The 18835-nt window shown below is 42.2% G+C and overlaps 1 protein-coding gene across 3 annotated transcripts in view; it reads right to left on the bottom strand.

The window, feature by feature from the left end:
* E2F3 (E2F transcription factor 3) overlaps positions 1–18835 on the bottom strand; it is a 42172-nt gene that overhangs the window by 9806 nt on the left and 13531 nt on the right. For all 3 annotated transcript variants that reach the window (XM_085051687.1, XM_085051686.1, XM_085051688.1), the window contains exon 2: positions 1503–1614. In XM_085051687.1, the coding sequence (XP_084907813.1) occupies positions 1503–1614 (112 nt within the window). The remainder of the gene's footprint in view (positions 1–1502; positions 1615–18835) is intronic.

Here is an 18835-nt window from a genome sequence, read left to right as displayed (position 1 = left end):
GCTTCCAGTATTATGCAGGATGGAACTCAGGCTCATCTGGTGGTCTCTTCCATGTTTTCAAGGGTCAGGTCACACATTAAACTGCAGTAATCAGTCAAAACTGAAAGTCATACCTGAGAGTGAGCCTTCAGACTACCCTGAAGTATTTTGAACAATACGATGGCTTTTCAATGAAAAGATGTTGCATCTTTGCAAAGAAAACCAGCTAGCTGTATTTCTATGCATAGATTCAAGGCTCGTCTGCTCTGGGAATGGAAGAATATTCATAGAAAGGTTTGGGTTGGAAGGGAACTAAGAGATCATCTAGTTCCACCCTCCCTGCCATGGGTAGGGACACCTCCCACTAGACCAGATTGCTCAGAGCCCCATCCAACCTGGCCTTGAAACACTTCCAGGGATGAGGCATCCACTGCTTCTCTGGGCAACCTGTTCCAGTGCCTCACCAACCTGCGAGGAAAGAATTTCTTCCCAACAACTCATCTAAATCTCATTCACATCACTTACACGACCTTGTGGATTTAGAGGAGGGTGGTTGGTTTGTTTACATTTTGGCTGGGGTTTGGAAAAGAGTAAGAGGATCAGAGTGATAAGGGCAAGAAGTGATTGGACTTTCGCCTAAAATGGCATGTGCTCCTCATCACACACCAAGTTCTTTGTACAGGCTTAGCAACTCTGCAGCAGCATCCTATGCACCAAACAGTTCTGAATTTCTACAAGAATCCACTTCAATATAAAAGATGCTTCATTTAGCTTAATGAAGTTTAGTTTAATTAAATCAACTGTGGTTGTTTAACTTCTATGCTTTAAGTTTGTATTTCTAATTTCACCTTTCCTATCTGCCTCAACAGAAGCCAGCAGACTGGTGAGGAGGGACCCCTTGGCATCTCTTGCACTGACATCACTACCACTGCTGCCCCAGTCCTCTCCTTGCCCCATCTGGCAAGGATGAAATCCCCCAGACAAGATAGCTACAGCCCACAGCTCCTGTTTCAAGAAGCCCACTGCCCAAGGCAAGGCAGATATGCAAAAATGAGTACTCAGAGCAACTAGGCAGTGGCAGTAATTCCGTTATCCAGAGTCACACTGCAGGGAGAGAAGGCAGCTCGGATCCCACAAAGAGCATTCATCGTGCAGCACTGCTGAGGCACAGCTACCACTGTGCAAATCCATGCCCAGAGAAAGAAGCCCTGGCAGGCAGCTGCTGTAGCGCCAGCAGGGAAGGAGGAGGCTGGCCCGATGGGCCTCGCCTAGTAACTGTGCATTTGATCCCATCACACCACCCTCATTCCTCAGCACCCACCCCGTCTGAGCATCCCAGCATCATGTCCTTGGCTGAAGCGGAGGCCCTGGGCAGAGAGGATGCAGGCTGCCCAGCAGCCAGAGGGACACACCTGGCAGCCAGAAGACTCTGCAGCCTCTCAGCAGCCCTGCAGCAACCCCTGCATGCTGCACGCTAAGCTAGGTAATGCAGACTGACGACAGCATGTTGTAAGTTCCCTTACTTTTTGGACTGTCTGGACTTCTTGTTGCAGCTCTTCCTTTCCCCTTTGGAGTCTTTAGTCCTTCCGCAAGATACTGGTGGCCACTTTCTCCTAGCTCCAGCCTTCGTTTTGCCTGTTTAAAAAAAAGAATTTTTTTTTTAAATTGATGGATTGTTAAGAAGTATATTTCACTTTATCAAACACAGTATTAGGACTATAAGAAAGGAAGAGAGCGGTGAACTTTTCAAAGCAAGATATCAGTACAGGTTCATAGCCCACATGCATCACAATGGAATACAAACATTTACTGCAAGCCTAAGGTGGACTGAAAGATGTCACTCAGAGGCTAGGCTGAAGAGGTTTTTATTTGAAAATTCACTAATGTTTTTAGATTTGAAAAGCTGAGTGAAAATTGCACGGTGTATTTCATGTCTGGACCTTCTTAGATATGAAAGACTTCGACCCTCACTTGGGTTTAGAACATTCCATTTAAGAAAAACAAAGACAGTCAGCCTTTCAAGCACCTACATGTACGAACCCACAAAGCTGCATTTCTTTTGAAAAACTCCTTATATCCATCTAAGTTTGTGCAAAAGAGTGTTAGAGCAAATTATGTTTTTCCCTTCACTATTTGAAAGGATAGCCTTGAGAGGATCAGTAATTTTCACTACTATGAACTTCCCATCAGTGAAATACAAGACATGACATCAAAAGCAGCATTGGACAAATCTTCTCCTCTGCCTCTCAAAAACTTGTCCTCATGGAAAGCACAACCACTACATTTATTTCACATTAACTAGCACATATGCTGCCTACAAAAAAGCAACGTGGAGCAAAAGCAGTAATAGAAAGATGATGCCTGAAAATCAGCTAAATGCTCAAAGGAAAACTGTGTACATCTTGAACAACAAAAATAGTGAATGGAACTGTTAAACTATGCAACACAGAGACTAACTGCGATGAAAACCACCATCAATTTGAATTCTGTTCCTAGACAGAAACACTATATACTATCTTTGGAAACAATTCTATACCCTTCCCTGCAACTCAGGTTACTGAAATTAAACATGGGGATACTTTTTATCCTAACAATAGAAAGCACATTACCTGGAAGACATAGGAAAAAGAAGAAAAAGAATTTTTAGGTCTAATCAAGTTTAGGCAAATAACTGTTTCTGAAGAATGCTGTTTAGTCAGTTACGTAGAGTAATTCAGAGTACTTTATTTGCTTGTTTTTTAAGATTCACCCCAAAGGGCTGGGTAATGTTTTGCTCCTCAGTGAACCAAGACAAAACAGTACATTCTGCTGTGGAGTTGTAGACAGGTATTTCTATATTGTGGATTTGTCTTAGGCACTTTACTTTGGGTCTGTGACCAACAGAAGGCTCTAAATAAATTAATTTATATGCATTTATTTACGGATAGCTAAGTAACACATTTCCATTAGACTCTGCTTGCAAACCTCAAACTTATTAAAAGGCAAGTTAAAGCACATGAAACTCGTACAAGCCCATGGTGTAACAGCATGTGCAGAGCACTCAAGCCACTCTTCTCTACATTTTGTGTGAAGGGACACAAAATTCATTGGTGACAGAGCAAAACTGAACTGCATCCTCCTAACCAACACAGGTACCACACTCCTAGCACGCTAGTGGTGGCAGCTTCTAATGGCATGAAACACCTCTGCTCCCTTCAGCTCTGTAATCCAAGGACACTGATTTCTAAAAGGTCAACCGTTAACCAAAGCGTCCAGCTCATATGTTTAGCCAACGTGATTGGATTAAATTAAGATTACAGCTATTCCATTGGGAGAAATACATTTCACACTTTTTTATGTAAGTGTTTTTCCAATCTGAGAACTATAAGAGCAAAGGAAGGAGGGGTGAAAAGGGAACAATTCAGGGCGTGGGAAGACTAGGCCAAAAGGATACAATTAAAGATAAAAGAGAATCTCAAAACCAGGTGTAAAAAGGAGGGGCAATGCTTAAAACGTAAAATCCAGAGATTTGCAGCTCTCTCCATCAGAAGAGAAACTTAAGTTTGGGTTATACATCAAAACTTTTTGTCTCAACTTGTTTTCAAGACACAAACAACAGTATTTTGCCTCTGCTTTTGTGGTTAGACTTAATGTAAGTTTATCCCGTGAACTTCAAATAATCAGAGAGAACACAGCATCCTTTGGCTGCATAGAGCAGCACAAGCCTGCCTGCTTATGCTGGGGCTGTTACAAACAACACGCTCTTGTCAGGCTCACCAGCACGCTGCACCTACAGACAGTGTAGGGGTAGTGAAAAAAACACACCATGACAGAGAGAGCTCTACAAGACAGCTGGTTTTTAGGGTACAAAGCATACAGAAAACCTGAGAGAGATACAGAGCAAAATATTTTAGTGGCGTTTTAAAGATCCCGATTACTGACAGGCAATTTCAGCAAACCCTGAGGAATGTTTAATTTCAGGCCAGATGTTGCACGTCACTCAGCAAACGCTCACTTCCCCTTCCTGTTTTACAAACTTCATAACTGATAAGATGCAGGACTGAAGTGGTGTATTCTCTCAGTTTCTTCTTTCATGAATTACAGACTAAAGATTTTCTAGTGCTGTTTTGTTTGCACTAGAGATCCTGGATGACTCACAGTTTCTCTCTCCCATCTCCAAAATTATTCATAGTGCCTTCCGATATCTGGCTTCTCTTCAGAAGTCTCAAGATCTGTGATCAGCAGAATCAGTGAGCCTTTTAAAAATACCTCTTTATTTGTGTCACTTTTGCTAAAGCACTCCATTATTTGCACTATTTGTACAAATTAGTATTATTTCATCAATCATAGCATGCACAACCATCTGGCACAGCATGAGGGACCTGCTAAGAAGTAAAAAGCCAAAGGACACCAGCACGAAGTATCCCAATGACAGGGACAAATAGGAAGCATGGGGACTAAAAACTTCTCAGTGACATGAAATCTGAGTGCAATACATGGAACTCAGACTCTGCAAGGGGACTGTGAAAGGAGCACAAAAGACACGGAGCAATGAGACAAGTAAAGCCACAAACCAGTACATTCCAGCAAGACACATAAAAGTAACAGGAAAGCATCCCATGGAGCTGAACCAGACACGCACCTAACCCCTCGGTCAAGATGTAAAAATTGTGGAATCAACTGTTTTAACTCAAGTTTCTCTCCCAATACTGTGAGCACTCCCTGATACAGATACAATTATAGATCCACTGTTCAGTGCAGAACACTAAAAACTGGTGGCACCTTGAGTCCTGTGTAGTTTTGCCCTTTTAGCTTCAATCCCTTTTTAAAAAAGAGAAAAGAAATCCAGATGCTACCATAACCAACATCAGCAGCAAACCCACAAGAATGTCTTTCATAAGAACACTTGTCTCTAGAGGAAAATAGTTTAGACTCCTAGGATAAGCTAAGTATTTTCAAATAGACAGGACCTGATACAATTCAATGCTCAGCCTCATGGATTAACTGTTAAGAAGAGGTTGGAGGCAGGCTGTGCTTGTAGAAGAGAAAGAGCAAACGTAACAGTATTACTTAAAAAAGGGGGTGGAAAAGGTGTAAACGGGAAATTATAGCCCATTCCCTTCAATGGGCTGGTCTGGTTTCATGGCTACATGGGTCTATCAGGTTGCTGACACCACCTCTTCTGCATCCTCCCTCCATGCCTGATCTCTCCCTGCTCCCCTGGTGCGGGCAGCACCTGATGGATATGTCCTCATCAGCCCCCACAGAAAGCTGGTTTGAGAGGTCCCTACCAGCAGTAACTTAGTCCTGCTCCAAAACAGAAGTGATTTTTCTGGTGGGTCATCCCTTGTGGGAGATGAGCCTGCACTGAGAGCTGCTGAGCAGAAGCAGTGTGACACCCACCTACGTCCCTTGGGGCATCAGACTGACATTTGAGCAGCTTCACTGTCATGTCACACAGCAATCAACATCAGCTCTTGGGGAAAGAAACTGGCAGCAATTAGAAATAAAGAAAAAAATTCAGAGTGTTACCTTGTAACAGAAAAGTAAGTACTAAGCATCAGGTAAGGGACAGGACAGGGTTTTTTCAAGATAGAACACAGGGCCCAGGTGAGGCAGACAACATCCGTTTTCGAGGATCACATCACATCTAACCAAAGCCTTATTTCCTATGAGAAATATATTTCTAAGTTTGAGGGAAGAAGCAGTTTTTACTTTTATTTTTCACCCTCTAATTCTTTCCAGTGATAAATTCATGGAGAATAACCTTACCAAACTATGCACACTAAGATCTTTTCTGCTAGGTGTGCCTCTCAGCTTTACTGGATGCAAGTTAGTTGCACTGTTCAAGAGACAGACCTGAGAAAAATTACATTACCGGTGCTATCTTCAGAAAATCTTTTGTCTGAAATATTTCTGCACCCACTACGCTTTAGCAAGCACATAAAACTTGCCAGAAGAGCAATCCGAGTTGGGCATATTCTATTAACCCCAAAACCCTAAATTTAAAAACACTTGGGAAAATGCAGTCAGTACATTTTCATTACAAGTGTAAAGAGCCAAATTCCACTTGAAACTCTTGTCACAGCTCTTGGGCCTGCACATCCCATCTCCTTGGAGGTGCCATCCAGGCCCAAAAACACATCTAAGTGCCCTGCTCCCCTAGCATGCATTAAAGATATATTAGAGGAGCAGCAGTCTGATTTATATACAAAAGGACAAAAGTTGACCTCCAAATGAGAAGGAAAGTAACCTGGGACAAAGCCTGCTGAGATGGGGACAGAAGATAAAAACTTATTCCAAAAAACAACGGGATGAGGAGATGAAAAGCAACTCCGGTTTAGGATTGACTGGCCTAGAAAAACAGGAAGATTGGAAATGACGATGCCTGGCAAGGAATATATTGTTTATATTACGTGATAGCTGACAGTGAATTAAGCAGCAAGTCAGAGAAATGTGTCTTAGGGCTCAGCAGTGGGTGTCTCAGATCAAGGAGTAAGATGGGCAAGTTAAGCAAGGGACGATGACTAAGCCTGGCGTAGTCTTTAGAAGATACTACAATTGCTAGGGGCAGATAAAATGGCAGCTTTTCTGTATGTCGCCACAATGCTGATATTACTGGGGAGGGGATGAAAGCCTTTCCAGGGAGCACAGATAAATTTTGACTGCAGTAAGGAAGCCATAGCATGGGTTCTTTACCAATCCCCCCACATTTTGCACAGGCTTCCTTCCACATTTTCTAAATCAAGCAGTTACTTAAAAATACAATTTAAAAGCTGAGGTTCTGGGGGCATGAACTCTAGAAAGCTGTTCCAGAGGTCAGGAGCTGCAGAGAAGAAAGCAAATATATTACATGAAAGGGTGAATTAAACTGGAGCTTGATGAGGAAGGAATACTAGAGAGAAAGCAAAGGAAAAAGGACACCTTGGAGTGAATGCAGAGAAATATTCATACACTAAGGAAATGTTTCCACTGAATGAAGGGATACAGGCTGAGCATTTAGAACACAGTGAAATGAACAAACCCTAGTATGTGGAGAGCCGTGAGTGTCTGCCAGAGGGCTGCACCCAGATGAGGGCATGGCAAACATTCAGGAAGATTGGAAAATAGAGAGAAGTGCAGAGAGGAAAGCAGGGGAACTTTCAGCAAGGAAGGTCTCTCCACTGGTCAGCTCACAAGCAAGGAAACACTCAAGGTCAGCAAGAAGATGCAAGAGGAGTATCAGAGCTCCTGCCTTTAAATTCCTACTGACTACTGATTTTATACCCACCTCCTCAATGCTCAACAGAAATAAATATGCAGTTCAAACTCCTGGAAGGGAGACAGATTTCCATCTTCCATGAAGAAATATTTACCCTAGTGATCTACACACAGATACCAATAATTTCTACCATACTACCCTTGGTTTCAGTAGTTAACTCTGACAGTATAAAACGTTTAAAAGGAGGTTTAAGGAAAGAATAGGAAGATAAAGAAATATCTGAGAATTAAACTATTTGCATGTAAAAGACAATAAAGTATGTCCTTAAAAGGAAAGTTCTAAAAGTCCTCTCAACTCTTCTTAAAAATATTACTTCTCTATCACATGTATGCATTCCCATACAGAGGAACAAGAGGAACAAGACCAAGAATGGCACTTTTAATGAAAACAGGACCTCAAAATTCACTTTTACTCATAGCCATTCATAAGACTGAGGTAAAAAAATACAAGAAGATATATAAAAATAGTGCCTCAAAAATTGAATACATTGTAAAATCAACATAAGGCAGAAAAGTAGTCTGAAATAAGAGCTACTCATTCATCGGGACTATTAGTTGAGTGACAAGCTGCTTGTATTTAAAGTAAAATTTAAAGAATCATTTTAAAGCAAATGAAAACACAGCTTACAGAAATCATCCTGATCAATCCAATCCAGCACAAAATCCCCAAATTTTCTTCTCATAAAACAGCAACTCTGTTTTAAAAAAGAGCCAAAAGTACTTTCTATTACAGCAATTTCTGTTTCCTAAGTTATCACCTTATTTTACAGCTTATTATAATTTTGACTGAGGAAAATTCTTCTCTAGCTCTCATATTGAAATTTTTAATTCAGCTACAGTGAAATTGTTTGTTTTTAATGTAGATGCATATTAAAAGAAAATCCCTTTTGTATGTCTTAATTTGGTTAATAATTCAGTAAGAGGCACCTCACGATTACCAAATTAAATGATATTCTGATCATATGCAGCACCTCCCCATTAGGCATTTGACACTGAGGGCTGAAGGCTGATCTGTTACTCTGGTGAAGTTTCTTTCACGGCCTAATTAAACCATCCTATTTCTATCCATTTTCCATTTTCATGATTTCTCCAGAAGCATCCAAGAGTCAAGGAAGCCACAAACTGCAGGCACTTAAAGATGAAACCCTATGACTTTTATTTAGCTCCAAAAAGTTAAAATGTGGGTGGCCAAGTTTCAGCAGCAAATTCTTGTTTGAAAGTAGAAGCCAAGGCAGAGGAACTGAGCGACAGCTTTCCCTTCTCAAGATGAATGTGCAGGAAGAAGCAATGCAAGTGCCATGAGTGCCTCTCAGTCATTGCTGCAGAACATCCCACAAAGCCATTTTCAACACCCACTGAAAGGAATACATCAGCTTTCAGGCATGCTCAGCAATTGGAGCACGGGTAGCTTGCTCCCGTGTTAGTGGCGCTGTGCATCGATGCCACCCCAATGAGGCACTTCTCACTCTCATCTTGAGCCTGGCTGAACACAACAACATCCTCAACCACTTTTAAATCAAACACAATGGCCTGAACCCAATCAAGGAAGTACTGAAACATAGCAATGAAAAATGGTGGTGTCTCCCTGCATCTATACAGCAGGTCACTTTTACTGAAGCAGGATTACAATCTTAATGCACTAACTACCTTTGATTTGCATTCTGATATCTCATGTGACCTGATCTGCCTTCTAGTCAGATTATCTCATAGTTACCAACACTAACATAATTCTGGCACCAAGGTAAGTGGACAACCCTGTTTGACATCACTCCATTTTCTGCTCATGGGTCTACTGGAATGCCATGGGATCAGCTCACACCCCACCAGACTTGCACTCAGTATAGTAACCATTGGCAAAACATGCAGCTTATCTTGTTTTCCTACTCTGCTGCAGTACTTCATATTTTCTTTGCACTAAAAGAGGAAGGACATTACAACAGTTGTGCAAGACACAAACCAAAGCATAAGCCACGTTTCTGGCCTCAAACCAAGAGAATTACACCTATGCTGCATAGGAAATGAATCATCTGAGATCTTTCTTATTGCAGTTTTTTCCACCAAATACGAAACAATTACTTCTTACTGGAAGCAATGGCTTTGCGCTGTACTAAGGTTGAAAGCTCCGGTTACGACTTCATGTTGAAATATGAAAAGTTGTTTTCAGGAAACTGCACCCAGTTTTCATCGCAACTGCTCAACTGCCCAAGGTGAGGAGCGCTTGTGTCTCCGGGCAGTCCTGGAAACACCGCCATGCAACCTACATCCTTACAGCTGCCAGAGCTGAGCTGCACCTGCCTGGTTAAGGTGGAAGCTCTGGAGACAAAACTTTTAGAAAATATAATGACAAACAGCCAACACTCACATGCAGAAACACAGACCAAACAGCATCTGGGGGGTGGAATCCTGCCCACAGGTTTTTGGGGGTGCCAAAACAGGATGCAGCAGGACAGTTTCCCTCCGCTTCCCTGGGAAGCATGGCCTGGGCTGTGGTGGTAATGCCGGCCCAGCCTCAGCAGGCTCTAATGCCAGCCTTGTCCTACCAGCTGGTGTCACAGTCAGCAGCCCATTTGCCCACCCTGTTCCCAAAGACATCCCCTCAGCAAGGCGCTGCCTCCAGGGCAGAGCTTGGGGATTTTCAGTTGTGGTTCGCATCAGTGATTTCTTGCCACACACATCCTTTGAAGAAAACAAGACTGTCATAAAAGAGGCCTGATGCTGAACTTGCAAACTGATGGCAAGCAGGTGGGAGGGTGGGGAACGCGATGGAACACGAAGAGAGGGTACAGGATGTGACAGACCAGCTATGTAAGAAGACTTTCTTAGCGCAATTTCTTTGTGTTGCATTTATATCCAACAATTACACCAACACAGGTCCACTTTTCATGTTACCCATTGAGACCAAAATAAGCAAAAAAATAAAGTGATAGTTAAATTTACATGGTGTATGATAGGGCACGACATCTCCATGTGGCTGCAGAGTTCCTTCCAGTGTTTCAGCCCTTCAGGAGACTTTCAACCTCCTGATTAGCAAGGCTAAAGTTGAACTAGACCAAGGGAAAGAAATCTTCAGTATCATTTTAAGGCTGATCCCAAAGAAAAACCATTGCAAAGCAGTCAGTCTCAAACCATATCCTCGAGATAATTTTGTATTTCATATTTAAGGACTATTTTTTAAAGTACACTTTTTAAAAAGTCATTAACTTCAAAATAAGATTGTGATTGGATTTGTTCCACTGAGTGGCTTCCACTCTGTGTGGAAATTAGCACAGCTACTTAAAAAAAGAAAACTTTCAAATACTGTCAGATGTCTGCCAAATTGTCTATTAAACAAACAAGCCCCGAGACTAGGGGAGGAAAGACACTGAGAGCTGGAGAATATAATAGGATGAACTTCCTTGTAGGAAATTCCAGTAAATGCCATAAAGTATTAGATAAACAGGTTAAAAATTACAGTAGCAGCATACTGGGCACATATATTGAAATAGGATTCAGGAAAAGTGTTTTTTTCTCACTTACAGAACATACAGAATATAGTCATAAACCTCTCCAGAAAAATGTAATTAATAAAACTGGATATATACAAAGTGAAGAGTGAGGAGAAGGAGGAGCACTTACAGAGCCATGCCAGTGCTATCCCAGTGTAGGTGCTCTGTAATGGTGCAAGATTGGGCTTGCATCACAAAGTTCACTCACTAAATTGCCAGCCTAAGCCACAGCATCTTGAGCTTTGTTTTCCTTGGATACAGGATACCTACAAGAAAGGACTACGTCTGGGGAATTTCACAAATGAAGTTTCTGGAGCGCACGTTTTCGTGTCTGCACAAGTCTGCAGTTCAAGATTTCCCACCCTGGCACCCCAAACCTTCCTGCACTCCATACAAAATACCCATACCAAGTTATACCAGAGTAGTGCCAAGGGACTTTGGCACTAGGGATCTGACTCACTGAGAGGTGATTCATAGGGAACCAACAAATTTATACATTCTTTCAAAAATTAATGACAAAAAGGATCTGTATGTAAACACTTCAGAAAGTACAGCAGAGAGCTACAAACTAGACGGTAGCAAGTTTTAAATACTCAGGTGCACATGAGCATTAGTGTTGGGTATTCACATCCCCAAAGCAGGTGAATCCTTCCTTCAAAAATGTCAACACCAATCTCGGCTCCATATTTTCAATTCACTGCCTGAGATACGATGGATCTTACATCTATCTACTTTTTCAATTAATGTAATAACAATGAGAAGTCAGATTTTAAGTAGCAAAACCTTGTATTTTGAAGTACTTTCTTAACCCAGTTCCACCCAAGTATAAAAGCATACAGCAGGATTCACCAAAAGTAATAAATGGACTTTGAATCCATTCAGGGTGATAAAAATATTATCTAGTTTCCAAAGGTCATTGGGAAAGTTGACAAAAAACATTCAGAAGACCCAAGTGAGATGCAAGGATTTGCACATACAGAATCAGACAATGAGAAATAACATGGGGTGCTAAGCATTTACTATAATACAGGATAGTTCTGTACATTATGTAAATTGAGAGAGTATTAGTTCACTTTATGGAAGTCTCAACATTGTTCAAACAGATTAACCTTAGTAAGTTATTTCTGCACCTACAAGTAACTATAACGTTGACTTTGCACAAGAGATCGATGTATCATTCACAAGTTAATTAAGTACTGTCTTGAAAATTAAATTACCAACACTGAAAAAAAAAATCCTTAAATAACCTTGAAGTCAACACAATAACCTACTCCACATACCAAACTTCAGAGTAACAAAAATAAATAACAAGTGCCCAACAAAAAGGAGAACATAGTTTATATATCCAGAAGGAGCTATTCCTAGAAGCAGTTGTAAAGGAGGCTCCAGATTAGCAAAGACTCACAGAAATAGAAGATTATAAGAAGAGAGTGAGGGAGAGAATCACAGATAGCAGGGACCTAAACACCCCAGTTGTGGCTGACAGCCTCATCCATCCTAGATCTGGAGCTGGTACTACCATCAGAAGGCTCTTCTTCACAGCACATTTCTTTGACTACAAACCGAACTAGGTTTTCATCCAGCCTTGGTTGCTGCGCTCCAGGAACTGAGGACCTCCTCCATCCCTCCCTACATCGAGGTAGGCAGCTGCTGCATTCACGTTCATTGCACAGGTCAGTTTGGCAACAGCTTACATGGCTGAAATGGCACCGAGATAGCCGAGTTCCTGATGTTTAAAATGCTGTGTCATGTCACAAAGAAAAACTAATCCACCAAGCTTTCACTGTGATGCATGTTCTACCCTGGCAGTATTTTATCAATCCCTCGGCCACACCACGGAGCAGAACAACCTGAGAGAGCTGGCAAAATGACAACAAATTTAGCTCAAATAGGAAGTTTTACTTATTCTCATTGACAGAGAAGGAATTAAAAAAAAAACCAAAAACCCAACAACAAGAAGGCAACAGCTAGTAAGTGTTGGTAGAGTAAATAATTTTCTTTTTTCACATTTAGGAAAATTCTGTCATGCACAGGACAATCTAAAACAAATGATGTAATAGCCTAATTTACAAAACAACAACCAAAACAGATGGTTTTCCAGGGAATCACAGGTAATAAATTTCTAGGGGAAAAGAAATTAAAGTCGCTGTTCTTTTTCAGATTATATAGGATATTTTCCAAAAGTTACTCCTTTTGGCTCTCGTGAAGCAGAAAATCTCCAGTCATAAAGTGAGGACTTGAACCTATATGGAAAATGACCCACACCAGACACAATCTGTCCCTTTCACTTTGTCTTCCTGTCCTACTTTGTCCTTCCCTACACATAGGGAACACTATGTATCCTCTAAACTAAACACCTTGGGATGACTTTTCCAGAAAGATTAGTAGCACCTTGCAGTCTCAAATTTTTTAAATGAAGTCAATTTGCATTTTTCTAATCTACCCTTTCTTTGATGAAGGAAAAGAATCTGACTTTCTAATACGACCTCCTACATATCATGGACCCTAGTTGCTGTGCTATTGTAGCCAAGGAGAAGAATGCAATCTCATTATCATTGTTATGAAAATAAAATAAACAAGCACCTATTGTGCTTGCTCAGAAAGGACCATAAACACAGTTGCTCCTACCAAAAAGTAGGTACATGGACTTGGTAACCTCAAGGCTGTTCAAATTTGAAATTACAGAGCATAACTCTACAGAGAAATTAGAGCACAAAAATCATTGTGTCAAAACTTGAAGGTATCAACTCATTGTTTTCCCCTCACTTAAAAAAAAAAAAAAAATCTATTTTCCACTTTAATTTTGCATTGCTTAAGCTTTCAATATTAAATTCCTAATGTGCTCAAGTTCAACAACTTAAGAAGTCCTTTAACACCAGAATCATCTTGGGGCGTGGATGAGGTGGGAAAGTACCTCTGGAGATCATCTAGTCCACCTGCCACTGCTCAAAGAGAAGGCAACTAGAACAGGATGTTCAGGGCTATATTCAGTTGGGTTTTTAATATGGTCAGTAAATGCAACTCCACAACCTAAGGGACCTGTTCCAGCATATGATCCCCTTTGTTATATAATGCTCTGTTTAGAAGGAATTTCTTCATTTCAGGAAGTGCCCACTGCCTTTCATCCTGTCACTGGCCACCACTGAGAACAGCCTGCCCCCATCTTCTTCACTACCTCCCATCATGTGTTTAAAGACCTCCAGGCTCAACAGTCCCAGCTCTCTTAGCCTCTTCCTCTATACGAGATACTCTGAGGCCTTAAGCACCCTCATAGCCCTTTGCTGGACCTGCTCCAGCATGTCCATGTCCTCTCACAATGGGGAGCCCGGAACTGGACCCAGCACATCAGATGCGTCTCACCAGGGCTGAGCGGAGGGAAAGGATCATCTCACTCTGCAGAGCTGCTTTACAGCAGGTTTGTCCCAGCCCATTCTGGCACCTGGAATTATTCCTCCACAGGGCAGGACTTTGCACTTCCTTTTGCTGAACTTCATGAGGTTCCTGTCAGCCCATTCCTCAAGCCTGTCAAGGTCCCTCTGGACAGCAGTGCAACCATCAGCTATATCAACTACCATGCCCAATTCTGTCTCTCATGTATCAGTCCAGTCATTCCTTAATATTAATTTCATAAGCAAAATATTGCTTAAGTTGCACCGAAGGTCATTTCCTTCAGACCCCAAATAATTTCTGCTGCCCTGTTTAACATCATCCTCTACTTTCAAGATTTTTCCCTTACAAGTACTAGCACTGATAGCATATGTTATTTTAAGTATCAGCTGCAGCAAAACTGTTGACTGAGGCAAAAGTACCCCTGCTCTTGTTCCTTTTTTTGTACATGCCAGGATGTGCCACAGTGCCGTCGCCTCCCGGCGTTGTGCTAGAAGCTGGTGTGCAGTTGCCTGTCCACTACAGACATCTCAGAAGTGCTGCTTTCGAGGATACAGGCCCCCTTTCATAAGGCAGGGCTTGCATTCCCTGTTCTCTGGCATACAACTTTGCCTTTTGCTGTATTAAAGACACAGTGTGTATGAATGTGCCTACAGAGCAAGTTGTGAGAGCTCCATTATTATTTACTATTCTGCTGGCAATTACTATCAGTAACAGTTTTTTTTTGTTTACTTCTGAGACAATGATGAAAGCACTCCACAGTATTGGGATTAGTGCAAATACTCACTGGAATCAATCAAAAGGACTCTTTTCCAGCCACTTAGCCAGTTTTTAAACCAATTTCATATTGACAGTTACTTTTGTTAACCAAAATGTTTTACAAAATTCAACATTTTCTATCAGCCTCATCCACATGTCAGACAGCTGTACCTTTGTTAACTTCTAGCTCTTGGTTGAAAGGCAGGAGAAGGAGGAGGAAGGCAGGAAGAGCTGGCTGTGGGATACTGCTGGGAAATACTTTTGGAAACACCACGGGTACCCTTTGCAGTGCTGTATGCAGAAGAACTCCATCCTCAGAATTACACACTACTTAAACCCTACAGAAAGGTTTATTTCAAAACTGCTGGCCATCCCAAGTATTCTGAAAGTTTTACAGGTGCTGGCACAAGGCCAGAACAGCAGAATATTAGCAGAGGGGTAAAAGAGACAACACCTGGATTGAAAGCAGGAATTTGTGCGTCTATTCATGAGCCTTCATTTCTATTCATTGTAGCCTAAAGTTCAGAGAAAGTCCATTTGGCTTCTTGTATTGCTGTCTTCTCCCTCTTTCCCTTTCTGCTACCTGTCCTGCTGTATAACCATGAAGCTATTAGAACTATCCCACAGGCAATGGACAGCTAAATGGGATTTTCCAGAAGCCTTGGGGAAGTCTTCCAGTGGAATCTAGCACTAAAATATCACCTATTAAAGGCTGCTCTAAAAATTCCTTTCTTTAAATAACTCTGAAGAGAGAAGAAATCTATCTACTAAGTTTGGGCCCATGGATTCTTCCCCAAACATACCTTAATCTGTTCAGAAGATAAATGACCATATGGTTTGATTGTGCCTGCTTCACAGAAGTCATAACTTTCTTATGATCAGTACACCTTGATCCTTTTCATTTCCAAATGCAGTCCCACTTATGAGTCATCTTTCCTTCCTCTCACACATACTTTTCAGTCTCTCCTTTTTATCCTTTTCCTCTTGTTTTAGTAAAAGCTGTAAGCAGGGCGAACTAAAATAGCAAGTTTCACAACTGGACCTGAGACATCCTTAAATTTAGATCAAATAAGCCCTTCCAAAGTACACGAGAGCTTTCTATCCAGATAGATTTATAAAAGTTACATATAATTATGGAAAGGAATAGGAACAAAAATAGCCAGTGGACGATGCCCTCCCTCAACAGTATACGGATAGGAAGGAGGACTGCCTTATCCTCTTAAAAGCAGGAGAAAAGGTAAGATCACTTGAGGCAGCCGTGGGAAGCTCCCACCAGCCTGTAGGCATGCTAGATTGCTAAATATCCTTAAGTGTGATAGATTCCCATAGAAACCCTCATTTTCTACACAAATTGTTTTCCTAACCCTAATTCCAAACTATAATCAAACTGTAAAGCTAAGTTAATTACCCCAGAAAACTTGACTACATCTCACTATCTGAGACTACTCCAAGCTAAAGCAGACAGTCTTGGAAAAAACCTGCTTCGCCTTGGAAGTCAATTTGTCCTGAAAGTCTAAAATTCAAGAAAGCACAAAAACCTGTTGTCTTGCCTTGACATCCATAACTCCTTGCCTTGACATCCATAACTCCTACCCTTTCAACAGGCGTCTGCTGATGATAGCACCAAGAGTTGCCTTACTCCTGACTTTCCTCCCACGCTTTGCACTGGCAAGGAGCCCTCATGCTCTCTGTCCTGACTTGGAATGAGTTCTGCAGCCTGGTCCTATGCTTTCCACTGCAAACTGGAAATTTCATGTCCATTTCAGGTAAATACATTTTATTGAATTAAATACAAGAAAGTAAATATGGCAGAGTTACAGCACTCCTGGTGTAAAATATTGACTTCCAAGATAAACAGGAATGCTACACAGCTTTCGCATATTGCTATCCTGCAAGCACTTCAATGCACAATGGTGCTAAAGAAAGTAACAGGAGAAAGATGGAAATTTTGGCAGCTGCTGAGGGAAGAGCTGAGGCTACTGGCAGTGGGCAGCATGTGTAGGGATTGCGAAATAAACACATCAGACCTTTTCCACAAGTAATCAATAACAAAATAGTTACTTTTGAAATCAGACAACAGATTAAAGTCAAACTCTCATTTCACAGCCCTACAAATTACAGGCTGTCTCCAGAGTTAGTTCCACACTAGTTGAATTCACAGTGGAGGTTTCCTTACAAAAACAATGATACACCTTCTTTCAAGCCAAAGCTGAAATTCAGCAGTATATGCTGGTCACAAAGGCAGAATTCTGCTGTGGCATGGAATAAGCATGACCTGGGTGCTTTTGCTGCCACACAGACTGGCTCCACTCACCATTTGAGGGACAGAAAGGAGACTTTGCTATGAGTGCAGTCATTAAACTCAACCTTCCTATGCCAGCTATGCATGTGACTCACGTTCATTACCACTCATCTGACCAGAAGCCCTAAAGCCTTCCCACTTTCAGAAGCTATGCAATGTAAGACCCTTGGCCATGGCTGCTGTGGCTGTTGGTTGTAAAAGCCATCCCAAGTGCTGTCTCCAAGGATTCTGTGATCTTTCATGCAAGACCACAACTCCTTTACTTTCACCTATTAACCATCAGTCACAGTAAATCCTTATTCAGAGCTGTATCTGTCAGACTGTACCTGCCAGAGCAGCACAGCCAGTCTTTCCTCTGGAGACATTCCCTGATAGCAGTGATTGCCGAGAAGGCCTCCAGTATTGCAAGCTCACTACATACATAACTTCAAGGCACAAATTACATTTATATCTTCACCTACTTCAGTGCCAGCCATCAGACTGTAATTAAATTACATGTAGCCTGGGAGCCTCGGTCAGGGGCTGGAAGACAAGTGTGCGAGGCATGATGCAAACAGCACTGAGCAGATTCTTGGTTTGAGCAAATACAGCTCTCCTCCATGAACTGAGGATGTTTTCAGCCATATTTACTCCTCCATGTGCTCACAAACCCACTAAACTGCCCCCAAGCCCTTCAAAGCTGGACATGGAGAGAGCGTGCAGCTCCCTCCAGCCCCTGGGCACTGCTGGCCAGGCTCTGGCAGCTGCACGCCCTCGGTAACCTAAGCAGTGAGGAGCTGCACAAAAGCCGCCTACTTCTTTAGGGAGCCATCTGTTAGGGCTCCGTTCCGCACAACTCCGCTGGCTTCTAGGAGATGCTGAGGTCACACACACAGCAAGGCTCTTGCCCTGCTGCCACTCCAAGCGAGAGTCCCGTGCGTGGGGAGAGGACATGGCTGGGGGCAGCATCTGCTGGCCATCTCCACCCTAACCATGCGGCTGGCTTGCTGGGCCAGGGAGCTTGCTGGGCTGAAAACTAATCACTCAGCCAGTGTTAGCTTTCAGCTGGAGCAGCCCCGGTCTGACAAGCACAGAGAGGTACAAGGGCAGGCGCCAAGGCAGGGAGAGAGGGAGGGCACCATGACCCTATTTGTGGCAGCACCAACTCGGATTGCTGTGAGTTGACTAGGAAACCACATCTCCAAAGTGTCTCCCAGGATGGTTCCAGGAAATCCCTTCTGTCATGGGAGGCACTTCTTACTAGAAGTGTGCAGACCCAGTTCCAAAATCATCTTTTCCTTTCTATCCCACCAGGCAATTAAGGCTTCTCTGACTATGAGAGGATTACATTTCATTTCCAAGAACAAGCAGATAGGAAACAGGAGGATATTTTAGTGTCCAAGACAGACAGCCATTCTTGTGCTGCTGAACTGAATGAATACAGTGTTGATCTAGGGCACAATGGTGAGGAGCAATGGGAAGACCTCTGTCCCTCAATAACCTCCTGCAGAAACCTATCATGACTGAACTGCTTCGCATTTCAATCCCCGCATGAAGCTAGTGACCACCTGAAGGATCTTGACATGGTATTTAATCCTCTTCGCTCTCTTAATGTCTTCAGAAATACCCCACAGTTTACCAGCCATACAACTGCTTAACAATGGCATGTGACTATTGAATATAAAATGCTGAAAGCAAGTCTTCT

Source organism: Lichenostomus cassidix, chromosome 2 (genome assembly GCF_008360975.1).
Source record: "Lichenostomus cassidix isolate B80296 chromosome 2, HeHo_3.0, whole genome shotgun sequence".
Lineage (NCBI taxonomy): Eukaryota > Metazoa > Chordata > Aves > Passeriformes > Meliphagidae > Lichenostomus > Lichenostomus cassidix.
The sequence above is the reverse complement of the archived record's forward strand: the minus strand, read 5'-3'. Positions and strand labels throughout refer to the sequence as shown.